The sequence below is a fragment of the Panthera uncia genome, chromosome B1 (assembly GCF_023721935.1).
Source record: "Panthera uncia isolate 11264 chromosome B1, Puncia_PCG_1.0, whole genome shotgun sequence".
NCBI lineage: Eukaryota > Metazoa > Chordata > Mammalia > Carnivora > Felidae > Panthera > Panthera uncia.
The window spans coordinates 82010708-82031218 of record NC_064811.1 but is presented as its reverse complement, the minus strand read 5'-3'; the positions used below and the strand labels follow the sequence as shown (position 1 = coordinate 82031218).

General features: G+C 37.7%; 1 protein-coding gene across 3 annotated transcripts in view; it reads left to right on the top strand.

Annotated features, from left to right (window-relative positions):
* EMCN (endomucin) overlaps window positions 1-20511 on the top strand; it is a 100836-nt gene that overhangs the window by 65543 nt on the left and 14782 nt on the right. For 2 of the 3 annotated variants that reach the window (XM_049630937.1, XM_049630938.1), the window contains exons 5-9: window positions 1505-1543; window positions 13681-13773; window positions 14245-14298; window positions 15990-16085; window positions 19131-19155. In XM_049630937.1, the coding sequence (XP_049486894.1) occupies window positions 1505-1543; window positions 13681-13773; window positions 14245-14298; window positions 15990-16085; window positions 19131-19155 (307 nt within the window). The remainder of the gene's footprint in view (window positions 1-1504; window positions 1544-13680; window positions 13774-14244; window positions 14299-15989; window positions 16086-19130; window positions 19156-20511) is intronic. The other variant, XM_049630939.1, reaches the window with a different exon arrangement.

The following is a 20511-nucleotide window of genomic DNA, read 5'->3' as shown; positions in this document are numbered from 1 at the left end:
CTCAAAAATAAATAAACGTTAAAAAAAATTTAAAAAAAAAATAAAATAAAAAAATAAAAAATAAAAATGTCACTGTGGTAATAAAAGGACTGTTGAGCAAACGAAGCCGAGTGGCAGAGTTTGAAGAGAAATAAGGAGTCCGCTTTAGGTGAGGTGGTTGGAGAAGACTTCTCTAAGTGGTGACATCTGAGCAGAGTCACGACAGATAGAAGGAAGCCAGAGCGTAGCCTGAGAGAACACCAAGGCACAGGGAAGAGTGAGCAGAGAAGCCCAAGGTAGGAAGAGCTCCATGATGTTATCTACCAATCAGGGTGAAACAGGGGGTCATGTCCTGTAAAGACTTACCATCCATAGTGAAAGGAATAGGGAGCCATTAGAGTAGTGAAGCTTAAATTTAAATAGATTTTTCTAGGTGGCTATTGCAGGAACTAGGGAGAGAGATCGGTGCTAGATGAACAGTAGCCAATTAAGTAATGAATATATTTGGAATGTGTTTTCAAGCCAAAGCCCATAGGGATGAGAAAAAGAGGAGAATCACGGAAGGCTACTACTTTTTGGCTTGTGCAACTGGGGGACAATGTTACCATGCACTGAACCAAGAAAGTGGGGGAAGAGGAAGATATAAGGATACCTGTCAAGAGTTCTATTTTAAGCATGTTAAATTCAAGATGCTGATAGGCAGTCAAGTGAACACACAAAGGGGTCAAATGGATATTTTAAACTATCGGTATTGGGCTTCTGGTTATTTTAAAATCATTTTCTCTGTTTTTCTCTATTTTTCACATGACAGATTTTGTTCATGGTACATACACTCAAAGTTGTTGAAGTGATCTTTGATTGTAATTTTTTCAAGTAATTTTATTGTAGAAAGCTCATCTGAACTATATTTATGTTAAAGGAATTCCCTGAGTTTGAGAGGTATCTGTCCGAACCTTCCTAAGTCTCTCTCAGGTCAGGAAATGCATCATCTCTTAGTGGGAATATGACACATGGCCATGTCACTCATTAAGCCCCGCCCAAAGGATTTGTAGTTGTCTGCATTTTCTTGGCTTATTGAGGATATGGAGTTGTACCAGACGCTCTAAAACAGGATTCAGCAAACTGTGGCCCACAGACAGGGTCTAGCACCCCACCTGTTTTTGTAAGTAAAGTTTCATTGGAACACAGCCATATGTGTTCCACACAGTCTCTTTAGGTGTTATGCATGACTGCATTCACACTACAACGGCAAGTTGAATAGTTGCTACAGAGACTTATGACCCACAAAGCCTAAAATATTTACTATTTGGCCTTTTAAGAAAAAAAAAATGGCTGACCTTAGCTCTAAAGTCTTTCTAACCAGGAGCACCTTGTGATTTTATGATTCAAAGAAAAATGCATCAGAAATGAAGTAGGATCTATGTCCATTTACGACCTGTAACAATTGGGACAGTCAACATTTCCTTGTAGTGATTTTCTTTTCTTTTCTTTTCTTTTCTTTTCTTTTCTTTTCTTTTCTCTAAAGCTGAGAATCAGAGTTCAATCAAAACAACAGAAACACCAGGTAAGTTCATTTTCTCCTCTCTGAGAACATTCATGAGAAAGATCCCCAAAATGAGATTAAAGGACATCAGTCAGTGTGAGGGCAGAGGAAATAGTACAAGAGAAAACATGACATGACAACTAACATGTTTAGGAGAACTTGTATTAAAAAATAAATAATAAATAAAATGCAGATCAGAGTATAGGATGTGCCTGAGTCCCCTGTGGCCAGAGTGAGTGGAATCAGTCCTGGTAAATGCATGAAGCCTGTGGAAGAGTCCTCTGCCCAGAATCCGCTCTTCCCCGTCTGTTTCTGTGGTTGGCATGCCCTCTCCCAGAAGGATAGTATGTCTCTGTCTTCTCTGTGCTTCCCAACACAGCCTGATCCTGGCAGTCAGAGAGTTGATGTTACAAACCACAGTGAAGCCTAAAATATTATCACTCCAAGAAGTGCTCCTGTTTTGTTATCCTAAGTTTTAAAATGAGTAAATCTAGGACGATGGCGCAACAGAAACTGAAAAAGATTGTTGGGAAGAGGCAGATGGTACCATTGAACCCTTCTGTTGTGTTGAAATCGTAATTATTTGGGAGACTTTATCTTCCTACATCCCACCTCGTACTTTTATAAATGATAAAGCTCTTAGGTTCTCAATCTTGCTCACCTGTGGTACGTATAAAAATGAGGAATATGTGAAATACACTTAGAAGATCATGTCACTTTTTTACGAAGCCAGAAAACTAAAGCTGTGAAAATTATGAGCGACTCCATTTTCAGAGCAAATGTACTAAATAATCATCATAGTCTACCTCCTGCATCATGTGTTCAAGGAACTCAAACCTGAAAGGATTATGCTGTTAACATTTGATTATTTATCTTCTACACAATATATCTCATGAATTCAGAAGTTATTTTTATATTAATTCTCTTTATTTTCCTGTGTCACTGTATTTTTTTAAATACTTACTTCCATGTGCATGGAAGTCTAAAATGCACTAGAAAATGCACCGGGAAAAACAAAGCAAAACAAAACATAAAAACAGTGCATCCATTGGCTGATGGTTTGCACTGTTCTGGAGAAGTCCTTCCCTTCTGCTTCATGGACTAGTTAACCAGGAGAAGTTACAGATGGAAGAGAATTGAGAAGCTGCCCAAATCATCAGTTCCCTTTAAGGAGGCACTGAAGAATCCTCTGAGAGATTAATTTACAAAATGCTAGCTTTAACTATAGTTGATTTTTAACTGTAATAGAAAGCCCATTTACACCATTTATAGTTTGAGTTACAGAAACTAGTTCTAAAACAGATAATAAACACATCATTGATTTGATCAGTGTACTAAAAAGAAATGAGACTGACTTTATAAACTATAAGAAAAGTCAGTCTTTAACTTCAAAGATATATGTTACAGGTAAAGACTAAGTCCAGACTCACTGAAAAAAAAGTCTAATGACAAGGTATTAATTATATATCTGTTGACAACTATAATCATTTGTTCAATCATTTGTTATCAAAGGTGTTCAAATATCAAATTGTGAAACAGTTTGATCAAAAATGTGGTCAAGAATAGGCATCTTACTTGAAATACTTAGTATTTCTTTTTTATTAAAAGTTGAGGTAGAATTCTAGCCCACAGAATTATTAGTACTGCCTCCTTTTTATAAATATGAGCTAATATGCATCATATATGGTTCTCACATTTGGCATTTCCTTTCATATTATGCATCCATCTTTCATTTTCTTAGAAAAACTATGTTTTTACCACTGATTTCAAAAAATATTATTAAGGGTATATAAATTGATGATTATTTCATATAAAGACTTTTTGAGAATTCAAAGTAAGTAAGGGCAAATATACATAGAGCATCAATTCTAAGAAATTGTATGTAGATATAATGGCTAACATAATAAAAAAGATAGTTATAGTTATAGGGAAATTACTGATCAAGTTTTGAAGACATGAACATTCATTCAATTTAATAGAGAAAAGGCAATACGAGGTTGATTGTTGTGCTTAATGATGATAAGCATGAAGAATTCATGCTCCATGTCTGAAGAATTCATGCTCCATGTCTAAAGTGGGAAGGTCAAACGTCAACTACCCACTGTAATATATATGGTAAGACCACAAATTTCGCATAAGACTCTACTAAATACACAGAACCGTATATTCAACCAACCACCACTAAGCTGGGCATTTAATAAATAGTCATTCTGTTCTATTACATGTAACACTAGCTAATAGTTGTGAGTGATACATGGAGCCTGCCATTAAGGGTTACCAGCAAAGACTAATCAGCACGGTAAATAACTGTAATAATTTTAGTAGCCGTATAGGTCTACGTGATGTGTCATAGACAGACTTCAAACTTCTTAACCGTATGTTAAGATTGGGGAGGGAGAAAATTTTTCCCCCTTTAGCTGTGGTTGTGTTATATATCAGATTTAGGAAAGCAGTTTAAGAAAGATGAGGAAAATGTTTGTGTAAGAAATGACCGCCTAGCTTCCAGATTATTCTGCCTACTCATTTTTCTAGCTCTGAGTTCAGAGCTAGCGAGGAGATGCAAAGAAAAAGTGATGCAGGGCTATCTATTCCATAGATACGAAGGAATTATGTAGCTATCACAACAATTTTAATCAATGATGGAATTCACTTTTCTTTAGCCTTATCACTTTTCCACAGACAAGCATAACTAATAACGTGTCCTTGAAAATGAAACTCTTGATTTCTTTGATAAGAGACCTTAGATTTGAAGAAAAATGGACCAATATGCCTCAGTGTATGGGGAAATAAATAAGCCAGTTGCCTTCAACTTTCTGGAAAATACAACTATATTACTCAGGGTTCTCCAGAGAAACTATATATATCTATGTGTAAAGATTTATTATATGGAATTGGCTCATGCATTTTGAAAGCTGAGAAGTCCCAAGATCTGCAGTCAGCAAGCTGGAAACCTAAAGACCCAAGAGAGAGCAATGTGTACATTCAGTCCAAGGCCTGAGAACCAAGAGAGCCAATGGTTAAATTCCAGACTATAAGCCAGCGGTCTCAAGACCCAAAAAGAGCCAATATTTTAGTTTGAGTCCAAATGCAGGGAAAGACCAAGGTTCCAGCTCAAGGCAGTGATGCAGGAAGAATTTGTTCTTTACTCCTTCTTTTTTTTTTTAATGCTTTTATTTATTTTTTGTGAGAGAGAGAGAGCATGCAAGCAGGGGAAGGGAAGAGAGAGGGGGGACAGAGGACTCAAAGCAGGCTCCAAGTTGACAGGCTGACCGCAGCAAGCCCAGTGTAGGGCTCAAACTCATGAACCACGAGATGATGACCTGAGCTAAAGTAGGACGCTCAACCAACTGAGCCACCCAGGTGCCCCACTCCTTATTTCTTACTGAGACTCAGCCAATTTATTCTATTCAGGCCTTCAACTGATTGGATGGAGAGCCATCGACATTGGAGAGAAGTCTGCTTTATTCAGTCTGCTAATCCACATGTTAATATCCTCAAAAATAATCACAAACACTTCCAGACTAGTGCTTGTCCAAATATCTGGGGACTCAGTGGCAAAGTCAACCTGACAAATAAAATTAATTGTTGCAACAACATTCCCATAGTAGACAGTACAACTTGTGAAAGATCTCATTGTACCTATCTTCTTTACTTTCTTTTACTGTGTTTCACAACTTCAACTGTGTTGTAGATGTTAATTTTGATGGAAAATTAGAAGCCAGAACAGACATGACAAATCCCACCCAACGTGACCACTGGCCTTTGAAAAGGAGGATACTCCCTCCTGGCATATTCATTGCGCTCAACACCCTATGTAATGTTTGAGAATTGGTTGCTGATCTCTAGGAATTCATATAATGTAAGCATCGATCATTCTATACAGAAAATTAGTTATCTGAGTATTCCAACTCTGAATGACAGAATCTTGGCACTATTGTTCAGTTAGAATCCACTTGAGCTAGAAAAATACATATAGCAAACCTAAAGGTTTATTGTTGTTGTTTTTTTTAACCTGGAAATTGTTTAATGTTTAAAAGATTGGTTGAGAATAAAAGAACTCACTAATGGGGTATGTCAATATTTATGTGGTAGGGTCTGCCATAAACTTTCACTTAAGAAATTGTATATATCTGGGTATAGCTAGGTGGTTTCTCCTCTAGTTTGGAAATCTGCTGAGTCTCCAAGAAGGGCTTGTGACTCTCTAGTCTACACAGAAGGTCAATAAGAACTCAGTCTTGACTGATTAGCTACCCAGCGTTTGCTTTAAAAACCAATACATTTCAATGTTACTACTAATGGTGTGTGCCTTATAAAATCTACAATGTGCTTTATTTAATATATTAGGAATAATTCTCTCTCCTTGTACGTATCTGCATAGTCTGGTTTGGCCCGTTGAAAGAAGGAGGTGTTTAGTTTGTTTTGATGAGAAGAAGGTTGTCTTGATTGGAGTCTAAATTTAAATAAACTATATTTTATGTAACAAAAATAGGAGACATGGACTTGTAACTCATTCCTGCTGAAATACTGTAGCAGGCAGCATAATCGTATTTAACAGCACAGACTCTAGAGCCTGCATTCAAATCCCGACTCTGCCACCTACTTGCTCTGTCATCTTGGGCAAATTACTTCATGTCTCTGGGCTTCAGTTTCCACTTTGTAAAATGAAAATATTTACAACACAATGATTGAATGAGTTAACATCTGTAAAACACTTAGAATAATTCCCACAACACATAGTATCCCGAAAGGATTGGAAAATAAAAATCCTATTTAATATTTTAATGCCTATATTTTGAAAAGCTTACCCTCACATTCTCAGAAAGCATAGCACTGACATAGTTACATATTGTAAAGCTTCTCAGTGTTTTCAAGTCATATTATCCACATTGTAAATTTAAGGTAAGATGATGTATCTGTGCTGGGGGAAGGGTAAGAACATTCTAAACCTTTCAGAATGCGGAGAAAAGATGTCACTGGCCTCATCGATAACGGTTCCATTAACAAGTAAGATGAACTAAACTCACTTAAAATCCGTTAGTTACATGGTATAATGAGAAGGGAGAAGGAAGTTGTGAGTCCTACTTGGTTTATTATGTCTTAGTTCTACTTACTGTCAGATGTGTCACCTTGTGTCTTAGAGCCACAGAATCTCTCATGTAGAAAGCACGAGATTAAAAATGTTTCAGAATAAGGTTAATTAGCACAGTGCCTCATTCATTCTTTGTATATTATATAACTTTCTGGAAATTAATAACCATTCATATTCAAATCACACAAAAATTCAGCCTCTTTCTTCAACATGTAATTCCAAAAACTTACCTGAGGTAAATAAATCTCCTTTCACAGTTATTACTGGGTTAAAAGATTCTGTTACCTCAGGTTAGTCACACCAATGGCCCACAGCAAAGTGAAAGAGATTTGAGATAAAACTTTTTCTGCATTGCTTTAAGAGTACACCAATGTCAGGGCATTTGGATGGCTTAGTCTGTTGAGCATGATCGGACTTCGGCTCGGGTCATGATCTCATGGTTCGTGAGTTCCAACCCTGCATAGGGCTTGCTGCTGTCAGTGCAGAGCCCATTTTGGGTCCTCTGTCCCCTTCTGTCTCTATCCCACCCCTGCTCATGCTCTCTCTCTCAAAAAAAAAAAAAAAAAAAAAAGAAAAGAAAAGAAAAAAGAAACAAACATTAAAAAAAAAAAAAAGAAAGAAAGAGTGTGCCAAGGTTAGAAAGGTAAAGTCTGATGAGAGCAGAAAACTTCCCCTTTGATATTTTGCCCATTCAGTAAACAGAGGGTGCCATTATAGGCAATAATATGTTCTAGCTATGACAAAATCTGGATTGAAAGGAACTTTGACAAGAAACCAAAATCTTAAAGCTAGAAGAGATTTCAGGGACCATATCAGCATATTCCCCTCTCAAAACACAGAATGGTACCAGCCATACTCGCAGCATTTATTGCCTGCACCACTTATATGCCACTTACTTATAGAATAAACCTTTTTTTTTTTTCCTCTGATAATGAAAGCCTAGAGTAGACTGTGCTTCCTTTTCCTGAGTTGCAGGATGCTCAGGGTCAATTCTTCTAAGAGCACCAGAAACTGTGTTATGTTTGTTATTAACTCTTAAAAGGAGCTTGTTTGTTTCATCCATTTGCATTGGTTCTGATTTCTTATTTCTATCGTATTCACCTCATGGTATATATCATTGCTTAAGCTCCTCAGATCGTTTTTGTTAAGAGTTAGCTCATAAGTAAAACTCAATAAGAAATAACAGAGTCTCTCTTATTTTGATCCCTGACATATTGTTCTGTCTTATTCTTTATTTCATGTTTCACATCTATCAACTTTGGGCTGTGCTTCTCACCTCTTCTATTAGAATGTAAGCTCCTTAAAGGCAATAAATGCCTCTTGTACTCCATAGTATTTCCTTCAATATCTCCTGTTAGACCCAGAGTAGCTGTCTACTTTTTTCTTATTGTAGAACAGATGAACATACTAATGACACAATTATTTTAAATATGTACCAGTCCAAATATTAAGAAGATTCAAAAGGTATGCTCATTAATTCATTTTATCTTTAACAGTAGTCATTTCTACAAAAAAAAATTGTTTATCCATAGAGCAAAGGCTTATGGACTGTACTTCCAGACACTGTTCTAACATTTGGGAGACACCAGTGAGCAAAATATTATCCTTGACCTCAAGGATCTTACTTAGAAGATGGTAAGTGTTATAAGAAAGAGAAAATGCACAGCAGTGTAGGAAGGAGGGATCGCGAGTGCTGGAGAGGTGAAGAAAGGTGGGGACCATTTCACAGTACTGAAAAATGTGGTCAAGGTGAGCTTTCCTGAAAAGACTTAAGTAAATACAAGGAAGTAAGAAAACCAATATGTAGAGGAAGAGGGTCCTGGCAGATCTAGAACTTGAGGAGAGGCCCAGTGTGTTTATGAACCTCTAGAGTTAGTGAGGTATGGGGGCAGGGGATTTGCCAGGCAGATTGCCTAGGATTTGGAGGATTATTGCAAGGTCTTTGGCTTTTTCCATAAGAGAAATGGGGAAACATTGGGGGTTCTGAGCAAAGTAGTGACATGGTCTGACTCATATTTTATAAATATAAATCTGAGAGCTAAGAAAAGACTGTCAGATGAAGCAAAAATACTTTGGTAGTTTTCCAGGAGAGAGATGGTGTTGGCTTGGACCAGCATAGTCACAGGGTAGGTGGCATGAAGTCTCCAAATTCTGCATATATTTTGGAGGTGAAACCAATAGATATATTCCTGGTGATCCTGCATGTGGGATAGGTTATAAAAGATGAGGCAAAAATAGCTGTGAGATCTTTGGCCTGAACCACTGGAAGGAATGATTGCCAGATGGGAAGGCTAAAGATAAAATAGAAGTTCAAGTTTGGACACGTGGAATTTAAGATGTTTATTATTTGCTGAGTAAGCAGGTGGCTTTATGAATCTGGAGTTTAAGAATGAGGTCTGGAAATATAAGTCAGGGGACCATTAGCATTGATATTGTATTTAAGCCTTGAAATTGAATGAGATCATCAAAGAAATTAGCATAGTTAGAGAGGGGAACCACGGACTAAGCCCTGGGACCCTCCAAGATCAAGTCAGATAAAGGAGGAACCAGCCAAAGAGACCAGGAAGATTAGCCCATAAGCTGTGCTCTACCGGAAGTCACGTGAGGCAAAGGTGTTCAGGAGGAATGACTCATTGTGTCAAATGCTCAAAAGTTATTTTTTAAAATGAGACCTGAATCCACCAAATTGCAATTTAAACACGTGTCCCAGTTATTTATAAATAATGGGAAACAATCATTCAATTCAATTAAGTTTAACCCCTTAGGTACTTCTTTAAGCATAAAAAAGAAAGTGTTTAGAAAGAAGTAAAAAGAACTGTTTAGAAAATGTTTAGAAAGTTTAGAAAGTGTTTAGAAACATGAGCCTGGGTGGCTCAGTCGGTTAAGCGTGTGACTCTTGGTTTCGGCTTAGGTCATGATCTTACAGCTTAATGGTTTCAAGACATGCATCAGGCTCTGTGCTGGTGGTGTGGAGCCTGCTTGGGATTCTCTCTCTCTACCCCTCCCCCACTTGCACTGTCTCTGTCTCTCCCAAAATAAATAAATAAACTCAAAAAGAAATCTTAAATAAAGCATCTGGAAAGTTTAGAAAGTGTTTAGAAAGTGTTCAGAAAGAAGCAAAAAGAAGTGTTTAGAAAGAAGTGTAGGCAACATACAAGAAATAAAAAAAGAATATATAGCTGTATTTTCTTTCTCATATAGAATGTTTTATCCTCAGCTACCACTCACACTTTTCTCCCATTAATACCGATGTATCACATATACCCTCCTCTAAAAAGGCCATCAGGGACTCCTGCAGCCCCAGTCTCTCCTCAGAGGAGTTTGCGGCTCCCAGGAACAGGCTAGGCTCAGCCTAGGAGAGGCATGACATCAGCAAGAACACAGCAATGAATTTCAGAAAGCAGGTGGGGAACCTTGGTCAATTACACTTCCTGTAGTTAGAGTTTTCTAAGGCTCATTCTCACTGCCACCACAGGTACGCTGAGATATCAGTAAGGCCTTCTGTCTTTAAAACACCCAATGATTCATCAGGTAAAACAGAAGAAATATATTTGGCCCTTTACAGCAAGGGCCAAATATATGCCACAGTCTGATGCCAGTGGGGTAAATTTGGATGCACCTTGTTACAACAGACTTGGTTCTGAGGGTCTCTACCTCAAACAGCCTGTTCCAAGCATTGGCCTGAAGCTTGCAAACTGTATTTAAATTACGACAGAACATATCTGAAATTAAATAATCGTTACAATCACCAAAAGTCAGGGTCAAACAGTAAATCTATGTCATCTAAGAGCACTATATACTTCAGTTATTCCAGTTCCTGGCTAGAGAAAAGAAGCATCTAGAAACATGGAGGTGCCCCTAAAGTCTATTGCATATATTTTTACACTAAGAATTTTTGAGAAAGTTAGACAAATTGACTTTGGGTGAAAGGTACAACTCTTTAGAGGCCTAATCACAATATAATAAAAAATATATTATTATAAAATAATATAATGTAATAATATAGCATAATAATATATCATGTATCATATTATATTATGATATTATAATAATATTATATATAATATAAATATATTAGTATCAAGTACTCTTCTAAGCAATTTAAATATAATTTTACTCATTAAACTTTTATAACACTATGATATAGAACTATTATAATCACCATTTGTACATGTGGAAACTCAAGCACAAAGAGGTTAAATGACCTGGGGTACCTGTGTGGTCAGTAGAGCATCTAATTCTTGATTTCAGCTCAGATCATGATCCTGGGGTCATGGAATCAAGCCCCCACTTCGGGCTCTGTGCTGAAAGCATGGAGCCTGCTTGAGATTCTCTCTCTCTCTCTCTCTCTCTCTCTCTGCCCCTCCCCAGCTTGCACTCTCACCCTCACTCTCAAAATAAAGAAACTTAAAAAGGGCGAGGGGGCACCTGGGTATCTCAGTTGGTTAAGCGTCAACTTCAGCCAAGGTCATGATCTCATGGTTCATGGGTTCGAGCCCCACATCTGGCTCTGCCTGACAGTGTGGAGTCTGCTTCAAATCCTGTCTCCCTCTCTCTCTGACTCTCCCCTGACCATGCTCTCTCTCTCTTTCAAAAATAAATAAACATTAACAAAAAAAAGAGGTTAAGTGACTTACCCAACATTCTCCAGGAAACCAGTTCTATAGTCAGATTTGAACCCATGTACTCTGGCTTCAGAATCATGCTCTTAAATACTCCACTATACTTCTCTTGTACATCTTCTGCCAATGCTGCTTCAATAGTAATATAGGATAATAGAGTCTCAACAAAACCCACAGAGATTATCAGCTCTGAACACACCATGGATCCTTCTATCTTAGTCACAGAAAGAATTCCATTAGGCCCACAATTTATGAATTAAGCCAAGAAAAACAATTTCATCAATATGAGCATTCTAATAGTCTATCTCAAACCTGTAAGTTAATTTCCATAAGTGGGTCATGACCAATATTGTAAATATTAAATAAAAGACAAGAGAAAACAAAACCCCAGAAGGCACTGTACATTACTAGAGGTAAAGAGTGTGTGTGTATGTGTGTGTGTGTGTAATTGTGTGTGTGTAGATGTACTGGTTTCAGAAATAATTTATTAACTGAACATTTCAGTTAAAAGAAAAACAAAAAATTTAAACTCTTTGCCCAAGGAGCCAATAAATTCTTCTTTCAAGAAGGGTTAACCTATGGATCATTAGCACTAAGAATTGGCACTGGACTATCAACATGTTTTAAATAGGAAAGTTCAGAGTTTTATATAAACCACATGGGTTATATTTAGAATTATGGCCATTTAGCTTATCTGTGAGAAGGTAGTAAGATAGGGGCACCTGTGTGTCTTTATTGGTTAAGCATCCGACTCTTGATTTTGGCTCAGGTCATGATCTCCGGGTTCGTGAGACTGAGCCCCACGTTGGGCTCTGTGCTGACAGTGCAAAGCCTGCTTGGGATTCTCTCTCTCTCTCTCTCCCTCTCCCTCTGCTCTCACTCTCTCTCTCAAAATAAACATTTTTTTTTAAAAAGAGAGAAGGTAGTAAGATAAGATTTGGAGTCTTGAAAATTAAGCCTTGGGAATTCATTAATTCATCCCAGGTGAATTAATGCCATTGGTAATTTAATCAGCTATCTTGTTCTCTACCAACACAATCAAAAGAGCAACATTCTCACTAAAACACTTGACGCTGGAAAAAACAACTAAAAGTACCAAGGTTTCAGCTAGTTCCCAGTCTTTCATTTGGTACTGCTTTTTCTGCCTGTTTAGTGCACTAGTCTGACATTTTTCTTTGTTCTTATGGGCATATATCTAGCTTCCTCCCACAGATCCCTTGCATGGCAAGAACGGTACAGACTCGAAACATCATTCTTCCCCCACAGATGTCAAAAATGCATGAGCATGCAATGCGCGATGGACTGTGGGTGGCAAAGAAAGAAGGATCCAAGGCAGCCATAGGCGATATCAATTTCTTTGGTGCAATTATACATGGCACCAATACTCCTAAGGGGGCCATAATTATAAGAGATGCCTCTTGGTGCAGCCAAGCAGTCAGCCACATATCACTGCACACCCACTGTAGTTAGAGCTCCAGGTGGAGGATGGTGGGGGTTATGGCCTTCACACTGCCAGAACTTAAAACTTAGCAGCGAGACAAGCCAAGCAGGTGTGATAAAAAGAAATCCTTTTAAACTACATTCTTTGAAAAATAATTCTTTTCCAAAATCATTCAAAACGCAAACTGTGCTTTATCCAAAATTCACGAGGATAAATGCTTTAAGTTTACAAAGCACTTAGGTATTTATATTTCCTTGCAACTTGAGATCGGTGGGTTTTGAATAATGCAACTTTATTTATAATTTTTGTTTCAGTCCTTCTGATTGAAGGTTGCAGATGTTGACTTAAGTAAACACATTAATGAGAATAATAATAAGTTAAACTTAATATTTCCTTTGGAAGAAAAGAGCATGGACGGTGGCAGAAATGCAACCAAGCAGCAGTTATTCTAAAGAAGGCACATAAATGTAAACAACTACTGAGCTTCAAGGGTGCAAATGAAGGAATTTTCCTTGATATTTTCCCCAGACAATCCTTCTAATCAAAGCCTCAACTGCAATTTCTTCAACCACCAAGAAACACGATAAAATCTGAAGTCCTATGCATTTATGTCTATTTTAAGTACAGTGGGAAAAAAAAAAAAAAACATCTGCCAAAGTTGTAATATCTGAAATGTGAGTACTGTTTTTGAATAGATTCACATCCCACAAGAATTTCATGAAGCAGGTGATAAAGGCGGCAGCTTAGGAAAAGAGACTTGCTCAAGCTTTCTTGGCCAGTTCTCGAAGACGTGATGCTGGCGCCCAGGTTTTGTGATTCCAAATTTAATCGTCTTTACAGGAAGAATAGATGAACTTATGATTAAGTGTACGGTTGTATGTATCTTATTATTCAACAATAAACCATTTTCACGGGTCTTCAGAAATGCAAACTGTTTACATCCACAAAGAAATTCAGTAAGAAGAACCAATACCCTCGTCTGACTGCATTTGTGATTTCCCTACAGTTAACAGTCTACGTCCAGAGACATTACCTTCTAATGCCAGTACATTACCCTCAATATCAATAACAACTCCAGGAAACATCTCCCAGTTTCAAGGTATGACTTCTGTGTAATACGAGTGGAAGCTTGGTTACTTGATCTCTTCTCACCAAGAAAACCCTACAGTCTTTTTAAAAAAGCTTTATTGAGGTATAATCGAAATGCAAAACAAAACTGCAGGGACACAAGGAAACTTTGCAAGTGATAGATTTATCTATTACCTTGATTGTGATGATAGTTTCACAGGTATATACCTTTGTCCAAACTCATCAAGTTGTATACATTAACTCCCTACCAAACTTGATGTACAAAACAGAGCCCTTTCAGAATGAGATAGTTTTTTTTTTTTTGGTTTTTTTTTTTTTTTTTGGTTTGTTGTTGTTGTTGCTGTTTTCCGCTTGAAGCATCATACTTATAGATCACAGAGGCTTGCTTAAATGGGAGGAAAGGGTGGGTGGGGAAGGACTGGGAAGATTGGCATACATTAACCAAAGGTGATTTATTTTTTTTTCTTTCTTAAAATAATAGGTACTGAGGATGCAAAAAATGCAAGCTCTTCTTCAGCCAGCCCCTCTTATTCCAGTGAGTAACGGACATATCTTCATTCGCGGCTATAAATACTCAGAATGTTTGAATGTGACTGATAAAGGAGAGGATTCAATTATAGACAGCCTTTATCAACTTTACTGAACCTGCAATCCCATTATAATTCTATCTGCTGCTCGCTTAAGAATTTCCTACTATTGAGTCTGTTTTTTTTTTTTAATTTTTTAATGTGTTTATTTTTGAAAGAGTGAGACAGCATGAGTTGGGGAAGGGCAGAGAGAGAGGGAGACACAGAGTCTGAAGCAGGCTCCAGGCTCCGAGCTGTCAGCACAGAGCCTGAAGCAGGGCTCCAACCCACAAACCGTGAGATCATGACCTGAGCTGAAGTCAGATGCTCAACTGACTGAGCCACCAAGGTGCCCCTTGAGTCTGGTTTTAATGAGCACACCCTTGGGATTTTTTCCTTACTTTAGTGCTCAGCAATTACCACCTAGGGTCAAGGTGAATTGATGAGACTAGTCTCAGATAAGCAAAAGTGCACAGGCAGAGGGGTCTATAAAAATGAATTGTTTATCTTCAGAGAACTCTACCTTAATGTTAAAAATGGCCTTTAAAGAAATGCCCCATTTTAGCAAAAACATATATATGTCATATAACACATGTGTATTCTAGGACTGAATAGAAAAAATCCATTAATTTCTCTAGAAATTAAGGATAAAGTGAATGTATATGAAACCGGATTAGAAAAGATTATCTAATTTTAGGTAAAGCCATTCTATTGAATAAGTCAGCATTACATTTACTGACGTGCTAATTCATGGCATCTTCATTTTGGGAGGCACCAATGATCTCACTCAAGGTCTAATATGAAGCAAGCATTTAACCATAAAATTGGAAGTGTAAGCCATCCTACAAAAGAATTGGATAAATATAAGGAGTACATATGCAAGCAGCTAAGAATAACTAATTAAATAAGAGCTATAACCTCTGCATCTCTGGTTGTATCCTCATGACAGCTGTCTTGGGAAATGACTGTCAGAACATAAGGCAGGTGCTAGAAACAAAGCAAAACAGCAAGACTCTCCTCTTAAAAACTCACCCTAACTTACTGTCACAACACCTCTCCTTTAAATGCATGACCACATCCATATACATCCCTCTTGGACCATGTGTTCACTTTTAGAAATCGATTCTGCTTTCCACTTATATCCACTTATGCTATTTTATGCTGTTTCTAGTTTTAAGATATCATTATGGAAAGATATTTGTGATATTTTAGGATGCCAACATTATGACTAGAGCAGTTCCAGTACGGGAGATATAGATGATGAGAGACAGATAGATAGATAATAGATGATAGATTAGTAACCTTATTATACAGTAGTAAAGAATATAATGTGTGAATGTGGGTCACACTATAGTCTAGAGGACATCTCCAGTCTTCCATTTGCTTCACTTCTCCAGTGTCTAACTAAGGTGAGGAACCAGCTCCCTTAGGTTTACAATTTTATTTCAAAAGGCTGCAAGACTGACATCAAGTGGATATGTCAAAAATGACAACTAGAGCAAAACCTTTGAATCAGATAAATCTTCTTTGCCTAAAATATAAGATGTCTAATAGAGTGATGTTCGAAGAAGGAAGAATGCATGCATGCTTTTGCTCAGTAAACTACTTACTGTTAAATTCAACAGCCACGCTAATTGACAATGTCTTCAATACGTTTTAGGTATTATTCTGCCAGTGGTTATTGCTTTGATTGTGGTGACCCTTTCAGCATTTATTCTTGTGGGTTTGTATCGAATGTGCTGGAAGACCGACCCAGGTAGGTGACAGGGTTTTGTCTCATTTTGTTTCCTGAAAGATGAATATATATTCAGTCTAAACTTGAATTTAAACTCTTGGGGGGAGAGGAGGATTGCTGAAAGAAAATGCCATGTTACTTGATCACAGAAATAGAAGAGAAGGGGCAGAGAAACCCATTGAACGCTGACGAATGTAAGGAGTGAGGATTTACTAGTGACAGATATAATCGGATATGAACAGATTATTTTTAATGAAATAACCCCAGTTTTGTGAGTGGTCAGGGGATTATGGTAGTAAAGAAGGCATAAAATGACATCCCTTATCTGTAGTGAAGATTTTTGTCCACTTCCATGTGACAAAAAATAAAGGTAAGTATTGCTAAGGATTTAGTTGAGGGGCCCACAATCTCTAGAGGAGCGTTCTGTGACTTATTCATGCCTGGGGGAGACATCTTCCTTTCGATGAAGGTGTGTTCCATGACTGTGTGTTCTGCTAATTGACTCATCTCCTCAAGACCGAACACGATGGCAATTTTTCGTGAGATTTAAGCGTGACAATTCTTTATTATCCTCCTTCATCTCTCCGATAACATTTAAGGTCCTTCCGCTTTTCTTTAAAATGGCACTGCTATTCTTAACGGTAGAGAACAAACTGAGGATTGCCGGAAGGGAGGTGAGTGGGTGAGTAGGAGGAGGAATGGCATAGATGGGTGACAGGCATTAAGGAGGGCACTTGTTGTGATGAGCACTGGATGTTGTATGCAAGTGATGAATCACTAAACTCTACTCCTGAAGTGAAAATAAATAAATAAATAGCACTGCTCTCTTTTATGCCGTCACTCTTTGTTTTTCTTTTTTTTTTTTTCTTTTTGCTACTTCATCTTCTTTTCCCTCCTTTTAAATACTTCTGGTTTCCATAATTGCATTATATTTTTATTTTTTTAATATTTTTTTTATTTTAAAAGAGACAGATTTACAGAAAAGTCACAAAGATAGTTAAAGAGTTCCCCTACACTGCACACCCCATTTCCCTTATTATTAATATCTGACAGTAGTATTCTATATTTGCCACAATTAATGAACCAATCAATGCATTGTTATTAACTAAATCCTTACTTCATTCAGATTTCCTAGTCTTTTTTCAGTCTGTCTCTTGTCCCAGAAACTTGAGCTCTCTCGAACCCCTTTCAGTTCCCATGGCTCAGCAACCCCCTTTCTGTTGCCTTAAGCATTCATTTTTCATTCAGGAAAAAAAATGTATAAAATACCTATAGCTATGGAGAGTTATTCTTTTTTTTTAACATTTATTTATTTTACAGAGAGAGAGAGAGAGACAGAGAGAGAGAGAGAGAGAGAGAGAGCATGAGCGGGGGAGGGGCAGAGAGAGAGAAGGAGACACAGAATCTGAAGCAGGCTGCAGGCTCTGAGCAAGCTGTCAGCACAGAGCCTGATGCGGGGCTTGAAACCACAAACTGTGAGATCATGACCTAAGCCAAAGTCGGATGCTCAACCGACTGAGCCACCCAGGGGCCCCTGGAGAGTTATTTTGAAAGCATATAATACTTTATAACCAAGTTCGGTAATTGTACAATCAGCAAAATCTATTTGGTTATTGTTAACTTTGCTTTCCGAACAGACTTTTACAGCATTGTTATTAAATTAGCACCATTAAACACCCACAGTTCAACTCTCTTCAAGTATGTGGGTTAGACTTCAAGTTCAGAAAATTTGTAAACATTCTCTGCTTTCTGGAAGACAACATGAATCAGAGATGTCGGTATAAAATTAAGCTTATCTGGATAATGTTAACAGTAGTCCGAGCTTTAACCTAAGTAAGAATAGCACCTATGCAGAAGGTAGTCTCTTCATTCTGCTAATGAACCTGTATTACAGTATTCTAAGGGGAAAAAAAGGCATAGAAAAAAATATCAACTCACTTTGAAGCAGGGCTATAATAATCATGAGTGATATCATACATAACACTTAAAATAGGAATTTAAAAATGCTGTTAAAATCCTACTGATGGTGGGAACACAAAGTTAGACTGGTGAACAGCATATGGCGCCATGAATTATATCCTAGGGATTAAGAGTCATGATGGTGTATCTTAGCCAAGATGACAGAAATAGAAGTAGCCAAAATATTAGTGGAAATCAAACTCTTTATAAAACAATGATGGTCATTGCCAGGAGACTTAGAGTTAAAAGGCCCATCCCAATGACAAGGGCTACATTACACGTGAAAGGAATTCCAAGAGACGAAAGCTGAGTAGCAATGAAATAAAACCACAGCACAGTCAGGAACAAAACAAGGGGGCCCTAGGCAATTACATTAAATAGTTTGCCTAATTTGCCACAAGGTTTGACCACCCAACATATCCTCCCTAAAGGCCAAGGCTTTGTGCAGAATGAATCATTCTGAATTCTCACTCTACACCCAAAATGTCTTCTACCAGACTGTGGTGCAGCAGCCAGGCAAAGCAAACAAAAGATTAGCTATAGTTAGTAGCCTCAGTGACATTTTGCAGGGCACTTTTGAGAGGCTGAATCAGTGGGCTCCAGATGCAATTAGAGGCAATGTCTACATCGTCGTTCGCCACAAATACGGTGGCTTGTGTCTCCAGAAAGAGCAATGTATAAAGGAGAGCCAAAAATCCAATTCTCTGGTATAAAAAGGTAATTGGATATTTTGAGGAAAATTTTTTTTCAGAGATACTAAAATAAACTGAAACATTTTCTGCTGTCTGTGGGATGTGTGACGATGGATAGTAGTTTCACATAGCAATATGAAACTATAAGATTAAAATTAGTCCAGAACTAAATTCAGGGGAGTTGTCCCATTTAGGGCTATTCCATGAATGTGTCAGCCATACCTGACACATACCATATATGAGAAAAAGTCCAGTGGGGCAGCAGGGGAGATTTTTTAAAAGTTACAAAGTGGCTTTATAAAAATCTCTGCACAGAAAGTAGCTGGGGTCTGGGAGTGGGTGCTTTTATTTGGGGGGCGGGGGGAGGTTATAGCCAGCTTCCCACAGCTGTAATAACAATTCTCTCCTCTTTTAGGCACACCAGAAAATGGAAATGACCAGTAAGTAGCCACATCATTTTTTTTCCAGAAGCTCTGACTCTACCATATCTGTATCTATATATCTACATGTAACATTAATCTTCTACTCACACTTTTTTTTGGTTTAGTTTTAAAACAAATTGTGCAAAAATCACTAGAAATAGAATTTGGCTATTTGTCAGAACTCTCTATCCAACAGACAGATTCCAACAACTAAAAGGGAAGATTTGTTCTTAAACTTGGATAAAGTAGTAAAATGGGAAATCCAAACGTGGAATGCAAAGAGAAAAGAATGCATAAAAATAGCCAGAAAGAAAAATCTCATAGAGATTTTTAAGATAGAGTTTTAAGATAGCTTTCCCAGTGAAAATTTCAGTATGTTCATCACAGTTAGGGAATAATCATGCTTATGCTTTGAGACAGCTCTGAGTGGCTTTATCCTAGCAGTCGATGGTTATTGTACTTTGACTTTATTAAAACAAAAAAGCAGTGCTTACCAATCCAGGCAACTGTTACAGTCAAGGTTCTCCAAAGAGACAAATTGTTTTAATGTCAAAAACAAATTTTGTAGTTAAGATTTTTGTTGTTGACCTGAATTTGTAGGTTGCCTTTATGGAGCTGTTGACCTGAATTTGTAGGTTGCCTTTATGGAGTTGTGTACTTTAAAAATAACATCCCTGGGGCACCTGGGTGGCTCAGTCGGTTAAGCATCCGACTTTGGCTCACGTCACGATCTCGCGGTCCGTGAGTTCGAGTTCCGCGTCGGGCTCTGTGCTGACTGCTCAGAGCCTGGAGCCTGTTTCCGATTCTGTGTCTCCCTCTCTCTCTGACCCTCCCCCGTTCATGCTCTGTCTCTCTCTGTCTCAAAAATAAATAAATGTTAAAAAAAAATTAAAAAAAAATAACATCCCTAGATCACCTACCTTTCTTTATTAGAAACAGAGTCTCTTGAGATGTTCAAGTAAAGGAATCTGGGTTTAAAACTGTTTCAAATCTGAGAAAGGATTGAGTGGACACTCTTGGTTAGAATAGACAGTTCAGCTGCTATAGTGCGGTAGACAGGGCCTCATGAAAAGGGATATCCCCAGAACTCAACATTAGCCCAAAAGGTTTGGAAACATTCCTATGCCTTCCTTCAGGCACCAGAGACTTTTGTGATATGGACCTTGTGTCAAGTGTTTCATGTGATCTGTTTCTGTTTTATCTGATTATGATTGCTTAATGGTGTGACAGAGATTGATTGGCTTTATTTTAGAGGCAAAAAGTGCTATAAAAGTATACGTCTGTCTGTATGTAAAAAGACACAGGTTTTCCCATAGAAACACGTATATAAAATAAAGCCAATCAATCTCTGTCACACCATTAAGCAATCATAAT